This window comes from Scomber japonicus, chromosome 5 (assembly GCF_027409825.1).
Source record: "Scomber japonicus isolate fScoJap1 chromosome 5, fScoJap1.pri, whole genome shotgun sequence".
Taxonomy (NCBI): domain Eukaryota; kingdom Metazoa; phylum Chordata; class Actinopteri; order Scombriformes; family Scombridae; genus Scomber; species Scomber japonicus.
This window is the reverse complement of record NC_070582.1, coordinates 25,204,931-25,225,457: the sequence shown is the minus strand read 5'-3', so window position 1 is coordinate 25,225,457 and position 20,527 is coordinate 25,204,931. Positions and strand designations below refer to the sequence as shown.

At 42.0% G+C, this 20,527-nt stretch overlaps 1 protein-coding gene across 1 annotated transcript in view; it reads left to right on the top strand.

Annotated features, from left to right (window-relative positions):
* Positions 1-17,524, top strand: part of tspan9a (tetraspanin 9a) — a 62,620-nt gene extending 45,096 nt beyond the window's left edge. The window contains exons 2-7 of the mRNA XM_053319212.1: positions 2,315-2,506; positions 4,773-4,847; positions 12,681-12,782; positions 13,064-13,195; positions 14,238-14,321; positions 17,453-17,524. Coding sequence (XP_053175187.1) covers positions 2,315-2,506; positions 4,773-4,847; positions 12,681-12,782; positions 13,064-13,195; positions 14,238-14,321; positions 17,453-17,524 — 657 coding nt within the window. The remainder of the gene's footprint in view (positions 1-2,314; positions 2,507-4,772; positions 4,848-12,680; positions 12,783-13,063; positions 13,196-14,237; positions 14,322-17,452) is intronic.
* The last annotated feature ends 3,003 nt before the right edge of the window (positions 17,525-20,527 follow it).

Here is a 20,527-nt window from a genome sequence, read left to right as displayed (position 1 = left end):
GTGCTTGTGGTAGACTTTAAAAGACAAATCAGACAGATTGAATGTGTGTGGAGGAGGAGGGGGGGGGGGGGGACTAGGTGGTTTCACAGTCGCTTAAGAGAGCGACACAGTTGGACGAGCTCCCTTCACCGGGCATTAAACACAATTAAGTGAAGGCACTGTATCCCTACCCACCTGGACGCTTAAATCTCCCGGTGCTACCCCCACCAGGCTGTAAATCCAATCTATATAGCCGGCCTCTTAAATGTACTATTCCTCCCGTTTCCTCGAACCTTTACTCATGCTCTATATAATCTGGCCTTCTGAGGAGTGTCAGCTGTGATCCCCTATATTAGCTGCTCTGCATAGGGACATGACCTTTACCAGCTTTTTCAATTGACGTTTTCATTCTCCCGTTTTTAATCAGGGAAGCACAAAGGGCCAGCGGGTGCCTCCCAGCGAATTCAGATGCGCTTGAATTATTTAGACATTGGATGATTGAAAGTCCATCGCACCTCTCTTTCTTTCTGTCTCAGGTGTGGTCTTACTCAGAACACGTTCAATATGCAACTTTACCACCATCTATACGTGACTAAACAAGTGTCGGGCTCTGTTGGCAGCCCCCCAACCCTGACAGCAGTGCTCAGACTTTATTCACACCAGCTACAATCTTTTATAAAATCATACCTTGGGCAGCACATTCAATATCTGCAGGAATTTGAGCACTCTCAAGCGGCACTTTTATCTACCCTGAGCTATTTACGTGCAGCCCTGATTCTTTCTCTCTTTGTCCTCGCTTTTAATTGCCTAGTCATTTCTTGGTTCTCAGGAGAGCTCGTGTATCACTCATCTTCCTGTGCTGAAGCACGCTCATCCAATGAGGTCAACCTGCACAAAGTCAAACCTCACTGCTGAAAGGTCATAGGTTAATGAGAGTGAAACTACACTCCTCAGACACTTGAGATGGGGTTATTCGGATTCAGTTTATGTATCTATAGATCCTATAGGACTCATTAGACCCGAAGCTTCTCTCATCACTTCATGAGGCCTGCATCTGAAGCCTAAGTGTTACTCTTTTACATCGTCACCTAACATCGCTGAAAGCCACTCAGCAGACTTGTTAGGTGCTTTGTTTGTCAGGCTTATGCTACACTTGTTTATTCTTTAAGTGCTGCGGCACATTTCCAGGTCTATTATCAGCTGTGCTGTTTGTCAGTTCAACTTTGTCAACTCAATAAAATTAGCACAGTATGTGGTGGATTCATGATTGTGTTCAGAAAGAGAAGAAAGCAGTTGAGATTTATCCACGATTCCTACGTGATGATGATGATGATGTGTGTATACTGTCTTTTTTGTGAGCGGCACGGTGTGTGTTTGTTTGCGTGCACAGCAGGTTTGTTGTACATATTGCTGACAGGCATTTAGGTGATGTGAAGCAGCGGCGCGAAGATGAGAAAGGAAGAGAGGAGCTCTGCGAATAAAGGAGGGAAAGAAAAGGTGGCAGTGCAATGATTTACCATGGCGCCTTTCCATATTTTACATCATTTGAGATTTTTTTTTTTAATCCATGGTAAGATTGCCCTGGGTATTTCATTCTATTAGGTGCAGGCAAAAATGTCACCACTTTTTATCCTAGCCTATATTTCACAGAGTGGAGGGGTGGGGGGGGGCATGCTGTGTGGCTGTTATCTGTGATAGATGGAGCAACACGTCAGCAGGCGGGATGCCTCACTCCACCAATCAAAGCCCTCCATAAACACTTCCTTGCATTAATGGACTCAGATTGCAGAGCATACACACATCAGTGGGAGCTTGGCAAAGTGACAGGAAGAGATTAGGGAATTGCTCCCTCTAGGTGAAGTTCAAATCCACTGCAGGGGATTTTGGAGCTAAGAAGTTTTCATTTTGGGGATGGGGGTGGCGGTAATTACATCTCTGTTTGTTTTGGATTTAATGTAATCAGCTCAAACGTGCAGAACCAGCACGGCCCAAGTCCAATTTTTTGCTCTAATCTCTTGCAGAGCAGTTATTGGCTTATCATAGTTGTAATTGGTGTAAAACCCCTTGTTTTTTGAGGGGTGTTTGGTCATGGATGATTGCATGGACAATTCCCCGGGCAGCCAGGGAAATTGAGCCTGTTGCACTGGGCTTTTTGAGTTGGGATTTGTGTTCATTTAGAGCTAACATTACTTTGTATATTACTATATTGTTCTGCCAGGGGAGAGCTAAAACTAAACTTGGCTGTTAATGATTTCTGTAGCTAACCCTAAGGAGAGCAACTTACCTCTCTGTTTGTTGTCTCACCTTGTTGTCTGCCTTATCTTTTTCCTTGCAGTTATGTGGCTGCGGGCTGCTCGGCGTGGGCATCTGGCTCTCTGTGTCGCAAGGCAGCTTCGCCACCTTCTCGCCCTCATTCCCCTCCCTGTCGGCTGCCAACATGGTCATCGCCATCGGCGCCATCGTCATGGTAACAGGCTTCCTCGGTTGCCTGGGTGCCATCAAGGAGAACAAGTGCCTGCTTCTGAGCGTGAGTTTATCTGCATACCTACACAGTGTCCATTATATTAACACACACACACACACACACACACAGACAACTATTCAAACATAAATGCACACACTAACTCTCCCTCTAACACTATCTCTCCTGCTTGGATTTTGTTTCCACATTCCCACACATCACTCATGGAAATATTGACAGAAATGTCTTGCAGAGACTCTCACATTGTGTTTATACACCTACACGCACTGGTCACAGTCCAGCGAGAACTCTGCAGCATATTTGTATTTTTCTTCCAAATGGAACCACGGGGGGACGTAGACTGACAGGAGGAGTTCAGTCTGCATTGTATCAAACCTCAGGGGCTCACACAGGAAAATTAGGGCTGAGAGGTGGGAATCTCCCTGTCTGCAAATTAACGCAGAGGCATTCATGCCATTTCTATTGCTTTGGTCACAGCCCAGTGAAAGCGCTGCCAGTCAGGAGGCCTTTGTGTTACCAATGTTGTTGAATTAGCACACTAAAGGCACTAGATAATTTTTGTTCTCAATAGTTGAGAATATTCTATTATTCATTACAAAGAATACTCTGCCTTGACATTGCACTGTTTGCCCAAAGCTGTATAAGTGTTTTATCTTAAGCACAAGTTAATTACAAAAGTTCACCCAATGGAATGAGCTTGCTTGGATCTGCTGAAAAAAAAAAAAAACTTTCATGTATGAAAACTTTAAATGAGAACTGGAGTTGGGGTTCTGGGTACTTAACATCACAAACAGCCCAATCCCTTGAAGCTCTTGCATCAGTCAAAAGCCCCACCAAATCCTCAGTGTTGGACATGGCTTCCTTCACCTGCCTAACAACTGTGAAGCAGAGAGAGGGTGAGAGCTAGGGGCAGGGGGGTGAGAAAGAAGGCTGGAATGAGAAAAAGAGGGACCCAATGGAAAATCTAAAAATTCTGATGTTTCTCATTAGGTCACTTGCCACATCTGTGGATGGCAGCGTTTCATATCGACCACAATATTTCCTTTCTGAGCCGGGGTCTGTTTTTTTTTTTTTGGTTTGTTTTTTGTTTTTTTCTTGGTCTATCTTTCCAGCCCAGCACACCCAAAGGTGGGGGCAGGTGAGTTCGCAAGACCTGAAAACATCAGAGTGGGTTTAGATCTCTTGGAGCAAACAGATCTGAGCCTCCACCTTGACATATTATCTCTGAAGTTACTCTGCGGTCAACTCTCTCCGGATTAATCCTTTGTAGTAAATTTCCAGTCTGTCTTTTTCTTTGCCAAAAAATCTTTACTGACACAATAAAGAAGAAGGAAAAAAAAGTGGGATGGAAAACACTAAAATACCCAACTGGAACGACAAGCCTTGGGTCCTTGAACGTGTGAATTGCTAGCATATGAGAACATATGCCCACAAAGCAGTGCATGCATGTGACCGCACTCACACATATTTTCATATTTTCATATTTTCACTGCCAGCAGAGCGCCAACAGAAGCTGTTCCTTTAACTTTCAGCACCAGGAAAATATGTGACAAACCGACTGTGAAGGCACACACAACAGTGATACGCTAAACTGACAAGCCAGATATCCAACCAAAAAACTGTCAATTGGGCCTTGACAAAAATAATAGCCTGCCCCTTCCTCCCAAAATGAGTTTGTTATTAATGGTGTTTTCTAAAAATCTAGGTTTTCATGCCTCCTCCCATGCTGTGTAGAAGAGCTTGGTAAATATTGAGCTGAAGCAGCATTAAGAAGGGAGAAGAGAATAGTAGATGAGATGCGAGGCTGTGTTGTAAATTAATCTTAGGAGGTCTTCAAACCTTTTCTTCATCCTCTCACATGTTCGTAGGCCCTCCGGCACTTTAGATTCTTCTATTTCCCTCCTTCTGTCACTCCTCCACTCTCATCTCTCCCTTTTCTGTCTTTCCTTTTCTCATTTCAATGCTTTTTTCCCCAGTACGTGTTGTTTTATTTTATTATTGAGGAATCTAGGTTGCTCTATATTCTACGCACAAACTGAAATCAGTAACTGTAGCCTTAACCCAAATTGACTGATTATGTTGCTTTCCATGTATTACTCAGAAGGAATCAAATGCATTTTAAATCTCAGTTGCAGAGTATCTAATGAGATGCACAAACACTGGCATATGCAGTACCAGTCACTGTATTCCCTTGAATGAGCAAGAGTCTCAGATTTATGTGCAGCATGTTTTCATTGGCATGACAAGGTAGATTTTACAATACTGCTGAAGCAATTGTTAAAACAAGACTCTCTCTCCCTCTCTCTGACAGTTCTTCATTGTCCTGCTGATTATTCTCCTGGCAGAGCTCATACTACTCATCCTCTTCTTTGTGTACTCAGATAAGGTAAGTTCATTTTATTCTCCATGTTGTGTCTGAATGTTAAAGCTTACATCTGTTATCATTCCAGTTAGCTTCATGACATTTTCTTTATACAATCTAGCTCGCCGTCACAGCGAATCCATAGTACGAACTCATGTTGCCAAGGCAGTGAGGAGTACATTGCAGTTTGTAGTCTTGGGCAGTTTATGTTTTTTAAGGCTGAAGACACACACACACACACACACACAGGAGTACTCACAAATGCACAAAGTAATAATAAAAGGTGTTAGTGTGACAAATGTATCTATATGCCAGTTGTTTCCGGGTGTCCGAGTTTCCTCTTTTATATTTGGTCGTTCCTCAGGCAGGAGGTTGAATGTCTTCATTCTGCCATTAACCCAGCAGTCAAAGGTTAGGCCTAAAATGCAGCCCAATCCCTACCAGTTGGCTCCCTGTAATTGGTCCCGAGCACATTTCCCATGACCCTGGCTTGGTCTCAGGTTAGGGGTGTGTGTGTGTGTGTGTGTGTGTGTGTGTGTGTGTGTGTGTGTGTGTGTGTGGTGACAACAGATGACGATATGTAAATCTCTGGAGATTATTGCTATCCACGGGTAGACTGCATCATTGTCAATGCTTAATCAAGTTGCTCCACAAATATTTCAGCCTGAAGAAGACAAATGTCTTGAGCAGGACAAGCAAAGAAGACTTCTATCTTTTTTCAAGGACATGTCATTGATAGATCTGTTTATTTATATATTCAAAGTGTCTATGTCGCAGGCACCAGGGGCTGTCAGTTAATTCTCCCTTTTTGTTCTGAGGTTATTGCTCAAACTAAGTCTCTCAGGCAGATAAAAGAATTCATTTAGCAGCCTCCCCATTCTTAGATTTGGATCAGGTCTCCAAGGCACACCCTGTCAGGAGTAAATATGTCTTTTGCCTTATCTCCAAAATATTACCGGCTTAACTTTGAGAGAAAAAAAAAGAAAAAATTCAAACCCTGATCTCTCTAGTGGAATTTAAATAGCGTACCTCTTGAATTCACAGCAGTTACTTGACATCACCTGTGATATCAGGAAAAGGTAGCCCAAGTGGCTGAGGATTTCTTCAAAAACTGAAATGAGTCTCCATTAGCAAGGGATAGGATTTATGTGTCATTGACGCCAGATCCGGTAAATAGCAACCAAATTTTATGTTTCTCCCATCTTCCTGAATTACAGGGTGTTTATCTCGGCTTCGACCTAATGGGATGTGAAACCACAATAATGCTGATCACTACCAAATATATTTTCCTTTATTGGTGCTCAGATGTCATTGGGAAGCAAAGCCATTACAGCAAATTATGTGTTATTGGAGATGGCATTTTCAAACCGCCCTCCAAATAAGATGTCCTGCAAAATTGAGGAAATTGTGTGGTGCCATTACACAGATGGCATTATATGTCATGGAATGTCAAGATGAATTGAAGGACAATCGGTGTCTACAACGACTTCAGATATTGCTGTTTTTTTTTCTCTCTTCTTTCGGCTTGCCTCTCTCCAGTGAGATCTAGTATGCTGTGTGAGGCTCCCCGTCCTCTGCTACAGGCTGTGATCAGAGGAATCACTAATTCACTTCTCCTATTTGATCTTCTAATCACAAAGCATTTATTAACAAGTCTGGAAGACAGTAGTTGGCAGCTTTTAAACGTGTATCGACAGAGGCCTGCAAAACAGATATTTTAGTCTTTCAAATAGGTCATCTTTAAGTCATGAGTGACGCCTCTGCAAACTGTGCTCCTTGCGGGTGACAAGCTGTCGACGAGATGTGCGGAAGGAGTGAACATTCAGTTTTGTTGGAGGAAAACATATTTTGCTGCTTTCATTTAGTTAGCCTGTCTCACCCCCATTTCTGCATTTCCACCAGTTTAATCCTGCTTAAGAAGCACTCCTCATTCTCCTTAATGGAGAATTTCTCTTCTATTCCTCACCCCAGTTGTTTCGCCTCCAGGTATGGCTTATGTGAAGGTGCTCCTTCTTTCCCTCCACAGCCCAGTGGAGTTAAGCACTCTGATTAAATGCCATGTACAGGCCGTAGTATAATAAAGGTTGGCCCTGCAGTTAGTAACCAGCTGACTACAGCAGATGGCTGGGCCACAAACCAGATTACAGTGATCCGTCTTTAACGCAGTGACCTCATTGTGCCTCCGTCGACCCAACACACCAAGCCAAACAGCGGTGAAGGTTTATTAGCTCAGAACGTGGAAACAGAACCTGGCAAGCAGAGATGGGGAAGCACCGGAGCGTGTGCACAGGGATGTAGGGAGGAAGGGAAACAAAGACAATGCAGGAGTGAGGAAGGTATGGAGAGAAAGCAGGTGAAGAGAGGGAAAAGGACGTGAGATATTTAAGGCATGAAAGGAAAGGAGGAGGAATGTGTTAGGGCGGTAAGTTAAAGGGGGGGAGAAGCATATAAAAATAGTATACCAGGAGGATTAAAAAAAAGAACATATGCACCGAAAGTGTCGTGCGGTGTCACTGTGAATCAAGATGTCAAGAAGGTTAGACAAATAAAATACTGGTTGGGAAAGTAGGTAAGGCTATCACACAAACCCAAAGCCTTGTGCAATTTGTGTACAGGCACAGATATGTTCAATCCCTGACCATGCTTCATATATCAGTACCAATTACAGAGTAGTAGCAGGGGTCTTCCCCTTGCACTGTCGAGTGCCCTGACCTCAGGCTACGCAGCACAGGCTTGCAGAGCAACCAAGGGAATTAAATATTGCATTTAATGATGTGCTGTTGGGGACCTCGGGCTCTGATGCTGCTTCTCTCCACATCATTTATTACGCTTTCAGGGCAGTTAGCTCAAGCTCTTACCCAGACTATGCAATGGGAGCAACAGTATAATATTGTTAGCCACAGTTCTTAGGGAGTGAAAGAATTTGATGATTAGAACCAATGTGCCCTGAGAGTATACATGTGAAAAATGAGCTTGTAAGAGTCCAAAAGTACTTAACATGGGGAAAGAGGTATAGCAGAGAGTGAATGTAACAAATCTGATGTGAAAAAAGAAAGATTAAGTGTAGTATCTGGAGTTTATCCTTGAAGAGGGTACAGCTAATGATGGAAGACAGGGCGTGACTGTCTGTTCTGACAGCAGGATATCACTTTTAGTACGTGGTTGTGAAGCAACACTCTCCATACTGTTGCAGCTGACTGGAGGAAAGCCAACAGTGTCTCCGAGATCTGACAACACATGACAAAGAAGGAAAGGCTTGCTTACTTTCATTGGAAGAAACCCGTAAGACAAGTGACAATTTGTTCTGGATTGTGTAGTTTTTAAAGACTTCACAGAATGAGTCATGTTTAAAGATTGAAGATAAGAGGGGTGACATGAGGAAAATAGAGCATGGAATAAAAAATTTGGAGAGTAGTCCTGCGAAGTGGAAATATGGCCTCTTTATTTATTTATCCTCGATTTTAAAATCTCCTTTCAGCTCTCTAATGGGGAGTAGTACAGGTCCATGCCGGTGGGATCACAGTTTCCTAGGGTGTACTGAGATTATATCACACAGTGCTTTGCCTGCCTGCTCCAAGCGAGTCAACAGGTCAGCAAACGTGTTTTTGATAATAATTTGGCACTTTATTTGTTCATCTTTCCATGTATACTCTACATTTTTCAACCAGCTGACACATGATCACATAGAAAAGTACAGTTTTAGTCTTGCTGTAATGCGTCGTCCACAACAGCAAATATCTGATACTGCCATGTTGTTACTTGGCAAGTCTGTTGTGTGCAGATGCTAAACTAGCCCTAGAGCCATAGTTTTAATATCATGTTGATTGTGGAGTCTACTTTAATGGAAAATTACAAGTTATAGTTATGAAAAATCTTAATTTGTATAATATTCATGATCATATATTAAAATATTGTGTCAACTTTAATTCAATATAAGCATATTTACACTTCAGATGTGGTGCTGTGGTCAAAATAAGTCACAGTCTTTAATAGGTTCATATTTTAAAAACTTCTTTCCATATGATCTCACATGAATCATCATGGGAATGCACTAGGTTCTTAGAGTATGTATGGTTAGTACTGTATGTGTTATTATGTGCACAGTATAGAGTTGGAACAATTAATCAAAAATTGATCAGCAATCATTTTGATTTGACTATTCTGAATACAATTTTATTATTCATTTTTAAGCAGACGTGCTTTCATATAATGAATACAGATTCTCTTTGTGTTTTTGATTTTTGTTCAGAAAAGGCAAGACATTTGAGGAAGATCACCTTGGGTTGTAGGAAGTTTTTCATTATTATCTGACATTGAATAGACTAATAGTTAATCGAGAAAATAATCTGCATACAGTATGAATCGATAATGAAAATAATCATTAGTTGCAGCTGTAGTATAGAAGAATCTGTCCCTTGTACTGTAGGAAGGCAAATGTGCAAATTAAATAGTATGTGTTTAATTCCAGTCATCTTTCAGTGAGAACTTACTGTTCTTCACATTTTCACCAAAGCCTCAGTTGTCTTTCAGTTCAGTATATAGCTGTAAGCTCTGTTCTCCTGTCAGTGTGCACAGAAGGTGGTAACCTACTAACAATTTGTATCTGGCTATATCTTTACGCTTGTCTAATTTCACAGATGGGCTGCTTTTTTTGTTTAGTTAGCTTCTTTCTCATAGGGGTAATATATTAACTGAACCACCTGCGTAATCTGTTGAGGGGGTTTTAGGTGTGAGACTTTACTGCAGAGACATTGTAATTCAACACAGTAACATCATTTGAAGATTGTAATTGCTCAAAGTGATAAATAGCAGTCGGGTAAGTAAATAAAATACACACAATACACTAATTGCTCTTCTATCCACCCATCACACCTCCTACTGTAAATAAGCAATCATTTCTTGTGTTGTGCGACAAACACTAAATGCTTCACAGCATTCAACAAACTGGCATCTGAGACAGCAGTTGTTAGCCAGTTGCCCTCAGAGGCAAAACTAATGAGAGGAACCAGAATAAATACAAAAGAGTCAATTCTAGGATAAAACTGATATATTTCTTACTGGTTCTTCCAGAGCAGGATGTGAATTTTGCTGTCTTAACAGGAAGATTTTTTGTTAACATGAAATAACTGACAAAAAAGATTTCACTTTTTTTTTTAAATTGGAGCAGTCGGCTTCGTCATGGTTATGTAGCCTGCTAATGAGTTAGCAGCATGGCTGTGTGTCAGCTCACTAACATGTCCCAGTGTACATTGTCCCCCAGGTGTTTACATTTCACCAAATCTAGGGCCCAAATCTGACAAAGTTTAAAAAAAAAAAAAAATTGTTCAAAACATGAAACAAAGAAAATGATATAGCTTCAATATGTTGGCGTTTGGTAATTTCAGCACTGACTGCATGTATTGTATTTTTGCAGCGTCTAAGTGACAGGTGTTTATCAGACAATCCGCCACCCACGCTCTGTTGCCTGCTGCTGTGCAGTGACAGAAAACAAACACCAATTTGGATAGAAAGCCCACGCCTTCCTCCTTCCTGTCAACATGTATATCTGCACGGTTTCTTCTTTTTCTCTCCTTTCTCTCCCCCTCTGTGACTCTTGTGTGTTCTCTTGGCTAGCTGAACTCAACCATGTAGACTTCTGTGATGAATGTGCTGCCTTGTATTGCTGAGTGTGAACTTGGTCAGCCCAGAGGAAAGCACCAACTCATCTACTGTATGTTACTGTATGAGAAGTGTGAGCTTTCTCTCAAGGCCTTGTCAATATGCTACACGAGATATTGCGTTGATGATCTGTGGCAACTTTCAGAGAAGACTTACCAGGAGTTAGATGTTGCTGACATACGATGTTTGTGTGCCATTTCCAGTACCAGCAGCAACATAAGCCTCAGTCAAGGCGTTAGTTTTCTTTATCAGAAAAAAATAGGCTAATGCAACAACAATGTGTATGTATCTGTTCCTTTTGCATGGAGAAAATGGGTCAGAGTGTTGCATGATCAAATTTGTGTTTGTTCTGCAGTCATTTGTCTGCCTCTCGTTAGCGGTAAATCTGGATCATTAGGTTTCATTTCAGGCTATAACAAAGACTTCCACACATGAAATGGAAGATGTGCAGAGACTTATTGGAGACTCAAGAGATGATTTTTATTGTAGTATTGAGGCCCCCTGCTCTTTTAGTGACTGTGTTACTGCGAGGAGTCAGTAATGAGCGAGCAGCATCACACATGGAGAGGAGAAAGATGGAGGGTAGAAACAAAGTAAGAGGCAGAGATTGATGATACTGCTCTTCATCTCATTTTCCTGTACTAGGACAGATATAGTGGGGCCTGCAGCCTGAGGTGCAACGCACAGATATGCTCCCCTGCATCAGCAAAGTTACAGAAGGAGAAGAAGAAAAAAAAAGAAAAGAATGTGATTTGAAATGATACTAATCTTATTTCAAAGGTTTTTAGAGGATGTTTTAAATGGGTTTTGCATGATTAATGATTACTAAAGCACTTTATTGCTAGGGAAACTTTAATTACTCAGTAAAAAATCAGTTTGACTTTTATGTTTAATTCAGCAAATAGTTTCATTATGCCTTGCAGCTCAAAAAACAAGGGTTTGAGGCTTTTTGTTCCCGCCAATAAATTGCTGAACCACTTAATATAAAGCTTAATCTAGTTTTCTGTATGATCAAAGAAAGGCTTGATTTGTCTCCTACAGTACAGTATATAGAATACAGATTTTTGCTGAGCTACACAGGCAATTCATCAAGTGACTTTAAATCTTGTATTTCTCTTGTAAAACCATGACTATCTGCTAGCCTGCTTCAATTTTCCTGCTTCTCTTATGTTTTTTTAACTGAGGGATTTACTGATGGTGGTATTTACTCCCACCACTCTAAACAGCGTCTAGCCGAGCAGAAGCCTCTGAATGAAGAAAGTGGAGAGTATGAAAGCATTGTGTTGTGTCAGGCGGTAATAAACATGATGCTGCTTCTCTTATAGTCTTGCCGGGTTTATTTTATTTATTTATTTTCCCGGGCACAGTCTTAGACACTAAGCTTTAACTATTAAAGCGAGGTGCGTTCCTTTTGTTGTGCTGTAACTCATATTGCAGGTAGTGTACAGATGTAGTAGATGTCGTAGGCTGTAGTAGTAGCAGCCTGTGTAGATGAAATACAGCATGGCTCTGGCAGTTCATGTCATTTTTCAAGTAATAATTACCCCCATGTCTGAAGCGCCTCTCAATCTGTCCTGGCAGTTAGCAAATCCCTCGTGGGCAAAGTGAACTGCAGGAGAACTAAAGCTCTGATTTTGTATCTCATTAACACAGCCAATGAGATATTAATCTCCATCAGACATGGCACAACTCTGAGCACAACGCTGGGGTTCAGTCAAAAGGAAAATGATATGCTGATGTTATTAAAGGGCATATTGAAGCAGTGTGTGTAGAGTTGAAGTGACACATGACCTGTCAGATCTGCTGCTCATCATGTAAAAGTCCACTACAGTGCTGGAGCAGGGCTATTTTTACATGACAGGGGGGAAAAAAGGTTACCTGTTACTGAGCTGTGTACGTCGCTGTTTACTGGTCAGTTGTCGCTAACTGTTAGCTGTCTGTGTTCTGTTTTCATCGGGATTAGTCAGTTCATGAAAGAATGCCTGATCACCCCTCTAAAAACACTAAAAAGCACTTTACTATACGCCAAAGGCACCACCATTAGCACTTGTCTGTGCAAAATAAGACACTGACAGCTTTAAAAGAGCGGAATGATGTGTATGTACTCTTAAAAGACGCTCAAGACTAGACTCCCCGCTCCAATATAAAGACTATAATTAATCCTACAATGCACTAACCATGATGTCTTTTCATTCCCAGGTGAGTGAGAATGCCAAGCAGGACCTGAAAGATGGGCTGGCTCTTTACAACTCAGAAAACAACATAGGTCTGAGAAATGCCTGGAACATCATCCAGGCTGAGGTAGGCTGAAAGAGACCAATGCAAAGTTTTACTGAAATATTCCAGCTAATGTGTTTCTTGGCTTGTAGCTGTAGAATTAATGCAACATTAAATGTCGAGGCTGGTTGTTTAATGCGTGCTTCGCTCCATTATTGTAGCACTCCATAGCAAAGGACTGAATTTAATACTTGCATTAAAGTTAGTTTGAGGTCTTCCTGGAAAGACTGGAAGCATAAACCAATCTCATGTCTGGTGTGTGTGTGTGTGTGTGTGTGTGTGTGTGTGTGTTTGTTCATGCACAGTGGAAGTGCTGTGGTGTTATAGCATACACCGACTGGCACGAGGCCCTCAAGGAGAAGGTTGTTCCTGACCGCTGCTGCCAGGAGCATTACCAGGACTGCGGGCGTAACTCCACCACCATGTTCTGGAACAGGGTGAGTTGACATTGACTGTGATGTGATGTGTTGTTTTTTTTTTAGTTGTACATACAGTGATATGATAAGATGTTAGTTGTGGTAATGTATCAGCCAGATCCATACAGCTTTGTCCTTCTTTTCAATTTATGTTTGAAGCTGTGTATGTATACGTGGCTTAAAATATTAATTATGTTGATATAACACACCATGACTGATATTAGTACAAGCTTCACGGGGGACATAAAAATCATAAATCTTCTATAAAATTTGAATCTTCAGTACATCGTGTCCTCATACAACCCACTAGTATACAGTAGAGTAGCTTTAAAGTTTTACTCTTATTGCTTAATTCGGATCACGCTGAATTTTTTTCCATTATGCATGAGACAACAGCTCCTTTCCTCAAAAACCTTGAAGCACAATATTCGCCGTCACATCACCCTCCCCTCCAACCACCACCACCACCACCATTACAAGTTTAATCTGCTATTGGTCTGGCATGTGCTTCTTAGGTCCAAAGCAGGATTAAAAGCTGTAATATAATTGCCAAAATGAGAATAGGCAGACATTGAGCCTGCCCACTGGGAAGCCGCAGCTCTGAAGGCTTGTGTGTAATCCTGCCCAGAGGAGACAGCGACCACACACTCCACAGTTGATTCTTACATGTCGCCTCAGCACCCGCACTCAGGAAGGAACATCACTTTGCAGCTGCAACCAACAGGCATTTACTCCCACCACTCCTCTAGTGGCTGACCTCTGAGTGAACCCAGGTGCGAATACATTTTAAAGCGCAGGATTATGTACCTGCATTGTTAATGCACACGTCTGTCCATATGAGCCAGGAGTCGGGATATAAAAGTCGTCACTCATGGGTAATTCACTTGTTTTAACACCTCACCTCGTAGTTTTTTCATCCGAAGGAACATTTCAGACGCAGGAGATGCATTTATTCTTAAAAATGTGAACTGTTTTTTCGAGGTGATCAGACTGAAGTGACATCCTCTGCCACATTAAAAATGGTAGGAAAGTGGTATCCTTACAAGCTCTTGTTCCATTTCAGGGCTGCTTCGAGAAAGTGGAGGAATGGCTGGATGACAACAAGCACCTGCTGGGAACCATAGGCATGGTCATCTTGGTAGTGCAGGTAGGGAAGCTCAATGATATATTGTTCTTTCTTTCTTATTTTTTTTCTCTCCCTATCCCTATTTTGGTTGCATTTGTTTGTGTCTGCCTTTGTGGCAACATGTTTTAAAAATAAAGCGTGTGAATCCAGTGGCCTCCAGTCGAGTGTGTCACTGTCTTCTTCCGAGAAAGTTATGAGGTCTGTGCTCTGTGGGCGTTCACGGCACCCACTCATCTTGAAATGTTGCAGCCACTGTGTTCTCCATCCTGATCCCGTCTGGGAGAATCAAAGCTACCTGGCTTTGTGCCAAGCAGGCTGCAGCCATGTATAAGGGTCCATCAGAAGATAAGAGAGCTGTGATACTGAATATAGGGGAGCAGGTATAGAGTTATAGATTAAAGGCGCTGTAGGGAGGGTTGATAGATATTCCTCCTGTGGCACTGCTTCCTTTTTTATTATGAACTGCTTTATGTCCCTCTGTGCAGTCCACGTCTCATTCACACTGTCCTTGCAGCAGCTTTTTTCATTTTCTTAGAGGTTGAGATTTTGCATGTGTTCCAGACAGCCAGAGTATGAACTGTACAGATGTTTGGTACTGGCTACTGACCGTAGCTAGAAACACACACCCACTGTGCTGTGTTTGTGTGACAATTCAAACTCTGACTGGTCTCACAACTACAGTATAAGAACAAGTACAAACAAACCAGATTATACTGATTATAGTGAATGATCATTGTCGCTGACTGAATCAGTAGCTTTTAGCAGTGAAGCTCAGGTCACGGGTGACTGCACAGTATCTTACTGTCTGGTTGTAACTTTACTGAAAGAGAGTGAAAGCCACCTACACAATCATAATGTTAAGAACAGACCTACTGTTGTACAAAACTGACAATTACAGCTTGTCAAACTGAACTTAAGGCTGAACTGAAGACAGATTCAGTGCCGAACATCTCAGCGTTACCAACAGTGATGCATTCATCATTACTGATATCTGTTCTGAAGCACATTTGAACTGTGAGGTGGTTGCTTACTTCGGGAAAAAATAAAGAAACTATGTAGTCTGTGGATATTTTAATTATGATTCATAATTTCCACCTCTACTCAGAACTCCAGAGGTCTCTCTCCATTTTTCGCATTTCCATAAGCAAAAAAGTTGAAACATGCTCAATTTACAGATGTGCATTAACACCTAGGACGACTTGCTGTCTATTGAATCCCTCTTACATCTTTCTATAAACATTGTTTGTATTATAGTAGTATCTAAATATCCCTTGGTGTACAGTTTGAACACTCCTTATGTACTGCTCCAAACCTTCACCAACCTGTCTAATAATATCTATCTGCACTGTTTTTCCATTCAGTCTTGTAATCGTTATTACACGACTGAATGGATTTATACTATAGGAGGATATATACTATATGGACTCCTGTGCCCCCTACTCTAAGGTTCATATAACGCCCCAATGGAGATGTGTACATAACATAGCTCTCTACAATGCTTTCTTATTTTATGTTTCCTGCCCTCTCTGACCTGTCAGTGACTCTGCTCTTGCTGTGAAGTCTTCAGTTTGTAATAAATCAATCCATGGTTCATGCAAAGCAACTTTTATGACACTGCACAATTATACTGCCCACAGGGAAGTATGGTGCTTGAGCTTTAGTCAAAGTTCACAGCCTCACTGAAGGAAAGTTAACATTATATATTGGCCAACTTTAGATCACTATGTATTCATGCCAACATCACACAGTCTTCCTACACTTTTAACAGATCGACTCTTCTCTCTACGTCTGACACTATCTTTTCCCCTTCTGTTCATTTCTTCTTCGAACACACACACACACACACAAACACACACACACACACACACACACACACACACACACACACACACACACACACACACACACAGAGCGTTCACATGTGGAGCACTGACAAATATCAGCCCTGTTTGGAGACTGATAAAGTCTTCGTTCTGAATTAAACTCCACAACACCGCCTCAGCTGACATTAATTTTAATGATCTATACCCCCTCTCCATACACATACGCACTCGGATTCAGGTGAGGGGTGGGAGAGTAGAGAAACAGACCTTGAGCTGTCAGATAAGCAAGCTGAGAGGCAAGGTGAAGGACATGACAGTGAAGAGAATCATGGAAAGCTTAAGTCCCATAAGTCTGCACTGTTGCATAATAGCCAGAGGCCCTGAGAACTGGCAAGCATGTATGGCAGATTTTGGCAAAAGCCTACAGCATGTCTATAACTTAATCCATAATGGTTTCATTAATGTCAGCATATTTATATATATACTCTTAAGAGGAGACAGATGATTGGGCTTTGAAAAGTCCTGTAGGAGGGACTGTCAGGCTGTCTCGCTCACGTTGAATGAAGTAGACAGCAGGAAGTTTCCATGCATGTTGAGCCGCTTATATTAGCAACCACATGTAAAAAATTGGGTTGGTTTTGAAGCACCAAGACTTTTTTTAAAGTTCCTCTCGCTGGATGTTTACTTCAAATACCATTTAGTGTTTTGATAGACAGCAGATTAAAGGTGGCGTTTTCTCTGGAGCAGCTTCAAGAATTGAGGTTTTGAGTAAAACTAAAGGAAGAGAATCAGCAGCTTTCCCAAGCTAATCATATTCTGTAGGAATCCCCCAGTCGAGTCTGTTTGCAGGAACGTCACATGGCCTCTTTTTTTTAAAAACTATGCGCCGTACAGTACTTTGCAGTTTTCTTGCCATCTGAACTTCGCCAGATAATGGTTTTAGGATCAGCCTTGTGACTGTGTTTGATGTAGAAGTATCAGGGGTAATGGAAACTTCAAAGAGATAGCTGGCTACTTTGATTCAGTGGCATCTCAATTTACTTCATTGACTTAATGCTTGTGCACGCTGTACATTTTTTATTTTTTTTCCCGCCATCACAAAGATTCCAGAGCTTGTGTTTGAAGGCCATATGAAAAAAGCGAGTGAGCGAAAATGTGCTAGTGCCTCACCACAGGATTTATTGTGCATCAAAACACACTCCAGCCCAACGGCATCGACATCAAAAAAACACGACCACACATGCACACATGCATCATACATAAACACACACATAGAGGAAGTTATCATGCAGACACAAATTCACTAACTCCCTCTCTTTTCCTCTGCAGCTTTTGGGTATGGCCTTTTCCATGACGCTGTTCCACCACATCCACAGAACGGGGAAGAAGTACGACGCTTAGCCTTGGGGGGGGAGCAGCCCCATGGAGAGGAGCCCCACTGCCTGATGGGATAAGACTCTGATTAACCCCCACCCCCCACCCCCCCAACCTTCCCACTTCCACCCTCACTTTACAACTTATTTACCCCTGTCCCCAGACATTCTGTACAGATGTGTCCCTGCTCTGTTCTGCTCTCTCCTCTCACCCTTCATTTTTGCCAAAGAGTAACACAACTGGAAGAGAAGGGACACCTACTTTTGGCACAGAAGAGAATCCCATTGGTTGCCACTCCTCTACATTTTTTCTTTTTTTTTTTTGCTTGGACTAACAATTTGCTGGAGGGAAGGACAGACTCTGAGACAACAAAGACTTTACTAATGCCCACACAACCCCACTCAGAGGCAAAGAGAACATGTTAAACTGATTTCCCTTCACCTCTAGTGGATTTTTCCCCCCACTCATTTTCCCTTGTAAATGAAAGAAAAGTTCCGACATGGCATGCTAGTTTTCTACTTCACTGATTTAGTTTTTTTTCATTGAAATTTCACAGTTTCAAGTTTATTGTTTCTTTTTTTTTTGTAAGTACAGTATGTCAGCAATGCTCCTGTGGAATGTAAGTTGAACGATCAGTGCAATGAGCTCTCAGACATGCAGTGTGTGTGGGAATGGATTTGACGTGACATTGCTTCAGAGGGACACAGATATGTTGCGACAGTGTTTAAATGTAATTCATGAGTCATGTTTTTTATTTCATCTGGCGATAAAGATTTGGGTAAAGTGAGCGTGATGGAACAGCGTCACGTAACTGTGAGGAATCATCAGTGGACGTGTTACAGTACAAACCAAATTTTGCATTATCCTCTGAATAATAAATTGTAAGGCACATATCAGCCTGTGAACACACACGCACACACACGCACACTCTTTGTATTGCCACACTCCAGCAGTATTCTATTCCCTCTGAGACAATACAAATGGTGTAAAATGGCTGTTTATTAGGCCTCCACAAGGACTGTCAAGTGAAGAGATCTGCGTGATGAAGTCAGCCCTTTGAGAATACAGACTGAATTTTGTGTGTGTGTGTGTGTGTGTTTTATCACATTGTCCATGCTACAAAGGGAAAAAAACCAGCACATAGAAACACGGAGAAGCAAGGGCACAAGGGGGCAAAAACAGAGCAGACATGTTGTCTCGCTGCTGCCATCAATTGTGTTAGTGGAGGCGGATAGAGCCTCTCCCCTCTATATTCTTGAGCTCTCATCCATTTGTTCTGCAATCCTTATTCTTTCTCTGTCTGGCTGTCAACTCTCCCTGCCTACTTCTTTTCTCATTTTTTTCACCCCAATTTTCTTCCCACATGTCAGAAACCAATGAGCTTTAACGCTCCCACATACACGTACACACAATATCTCTGCTTACATTCCCGCTCATCAGGCAGTTACACCTCTGTCTTTGTGACTTTGCCTATTTTCGTATGCCTTCTCTTTCTTTCAGCTGCAGAGAAGGGGTAGTGTAGGCAGCTCAAAGCAGAAACAGGTAGGTATGGCAACATGCCCTGTATGACACATCTGTTTATGTCTGTTTACCGCTGATTTGCCACAGGAGGCTTGAACATCAGCCTGCCTCCTTAGGAGTTAATATACTCTTCGCCCAGTGTGGCAAAATGCTCTCCAGTGTGCGCCACTTACTAAGCAGCATTACAGTTCTAAGCTTCAAAATGTCTAGCTCCCTCTTACAGGATCATTTTAGCTTTGGACATCATTTGGTTGTGATGGGTTTATGATAATATAGTGCTCACTAAAGTAAATGCTGAGATGTGAGATCATGGCTAATTATATCAGTTAAATCAATTCCAATGGGGCAAGAAACAAGCAGACAGGTTTTAAACAAGCCAGCAGTTCCACCAGATTATCTAAAATACTTAATGTTAAGGTAAAACAGAAAGTAAGAGGTCTAAAATGTTAGTGTAATACTCTTAATTATGTAGGAAAACTGTGTGGTCAAAGGTCAAAGCTGTGACAAATGTTGGGTCAAAATGTTAATGTCTATGTTAGCTTTCTCCTCCAAGTAAGTCTGGCCACCCTGGGGCGTAGCTGTGCTTAATGGTCCCACAGCTGTTCTGGCACTGCAACACTGCTTCTTTCCCCATTCGTTTCACTGACCAGTGTACAGACTGGCAGAGCAGGCAGCATGTTGATATGGAAACAGCTGGTTAAGGGAGTGTCTTCATCAATTTATGGCTAGTTGTGGGAGTGGAAATGAGGTTAACGTGTGTGTGCATTCACTTCCACAATGACTGATTTCTCAAACAGAACCTTGTGGCACAGGGCTTTGTAAATCTAATGGTATTCAGTATGACATCATGTATGTATTGCCGATAGAGATGAGACCTATGACAATATGTGATCCAAGTTGTATCTCGATCTGGAACTGGAATCACTCATGAACAGGAGAGGACAGGTGATCATTTGTTTGCTGCTGTTGAGAAACGGGAGAAGAGGAATCACTGGGACCAGAAGTGGCTGCGTTCTAAATTTTATCGAAGGTGAACGATAAGGCGGGAGAGTTTGTCGCTTTGGGTGGAACTTTGGAACTCAGACACTGTTCGCTGCTGCTATGAGGGCTGACAAATGACACCGCTTGTTTAACAAAAATCCTGAGATAGACATTCATTCAGTGAGGCAGCCAGTATTGCCTCAGCATATAAACTGGAGCAATGCTTTTATTCAGTCTTTATTATTTTTTTTTATAATGACTTAATATGACCGACAGAGTTTCAGGAAGAGAGACGGGGGGGGGGGGTGGCGTTTGTGCATCAGGAAGCAACAGATTTGGGCAGTGATGTGCAGCGACCCTACTGGCTGTGATTCACTGCCTGCCCCCATATGCTCCGACTCTTCTTGTTGTGTCCACGGGGGGAACATGACAGCTGCTGATGTACAGCGTAGGCACGAATGGTCACATCTCCTTTGCTTGGCTGCCTCCACAAACTCTCTACACATCCCTTATTTACGGCCTCGCTCT